The 1423-nt window shown below is 44.3% G+C and overlaps 1 protein-coding gene across 1 annotated transcript in view; it reads left to right on the forward strand.

Moving 5' to 3' along the window:
• The window catches only part of LOC119299459 (disease resistance protein RGA4-like), a 5096-nt gene extending 4427 nt beyond the window's left edge, over positions 1-669 (forward strand). The window contains exon 2 of the mRNA XM_037576687.1: positions 477-669. Within this exon, the coding sequence (XP_037432584.1) occupies positions 477-492 (16 nt within the window). The 3' untranslated portion in view covers positions 493-669. The remainder of the gene's footprint in view (positions 1-476) is intronic.
• The last annotated feature ends 754 nt before the right edge of the window (positions 670-1423 follow it).

Raw genomic sequence — 1423 nt, forward strand, 5'->3', positions numbered from 1 at the left:
GGGCGCGGTGGTGGGGGCCGGGGGCGTGGTGTTGGTGGCGGGGGTTGCGCGTCTTGTTGTCGCTGTGGGGCTGCGTGTCGTGGTCGCCGGGGGATGCGCGGTGGTGGCCTACGGGGGCACGGTGGTGCTGGTCCAGCGCTAGGCGTTGCTAAGGGCATCTCCAACAGTTTGTATGTTAGCTTGTTGGTAAAATATGTCATGTCATTAACCAACACCTAACATACAACAACTCCAATGGATTGTATCTAGTTTGCCCAATAGGAAATAATAAATAATGTGTTCTCTCATTCTACATTGGAGCTTGTGCAAGGGGTGTTGGTTCATGTACTTACAACCTTGCTATCTTCCCTCATTTATTGTATGACACATCATTAAAAATTCTATGTGGCAAAGTCTACCAACAACTATCTTACAACCATTGGAGATGCCCTGACATCTCATCAGCGTATTTCCCCCATGGGTGTCGCTGTTTCTAGGCCACCGCGGCGGTGAGGAAGAGGCCTTGACGGCGCCCGTCTTTGTCTCCGTCGACGTCCGCAGGTGCCACTGTCGTCATCCCCATTGGCTACTTCCGAGCGGCGTGCAAGTGGCCACACGGGAGGAGGTCGGGCTCAACAACGGCGCGAGAGGAGGCGGGGCTCGACGAGGGCGCGGGGAGGAGGTCTGGCCCAACAACGGGCACGGGGAGGAGGCCGGTCTCAACGTCGTCGTTGAATTTATGTGTTGTGGTCATCGACACACATTTTTAGTATGCTCTCTCTGAAGCTTTTTATTAGAGTTCTTTTGTTGTTCCATTTTTTCTCAGTCGATTTGACATTTGAGTACTGCATGCTTATAGCTGAGCTACGGGTAGTGAAATTTCAAATTTTAAGCAAGGGACATCACATTTTTTCAGTTGATACATATGGCAACTTAAGAACGGTTTTGCTTTAGGTCATGGCAAGAAAAAGACTTCTTTCATAAATCTGGCGATGACCATGTGATATATTCTTACAAACATAAATTGCCATGGCTATATTTCCATGTCTAATTTCATACGATGTTCTTAAGTTGCCATGGCATTTTTCAATGAACATGGCAAATCAACATTCTGAAAATTGTTTTTCATAAGACTATATCATGGCAATTGTGTTTCTAATTACGGTGTCATTTTTGTGATCTTATTGATATACTATGATAATTATATTATGACATACCCATGGCAAATGTGTCATATTAATATATTAGGATATACCCATCGCGAATGTGTTGTATTTGTTTTTCCGCAGCATTTTTATTGAAGATAACATGGCAAATTTGTTGAAGGCCTAAATATTGGCAAAGCCATATACAATTTTATTGGCATGTTTTCTGATAGTTTTACTAGATTATTAGTGAGGTTAATTAATTAGCCATCATAATCCTAGCTGATTTGTGTTCCCAT

This window comes from Triticum dicoccoides, chromosome 5A (genome assembly GCF_002162155.2).
Source record: "Triticum dicoccoides isolate Atlit2015 ecotype Zavitan chromosome 5A, WEW_v2.0, whole genome shotgun sequence".
Lineage (NCBI taxonomy): Eukaryota > Viridiplantae > Streptophyta > Magnoliopsida > Poales > Poaceae > Triticum > Triticum dicoccoides.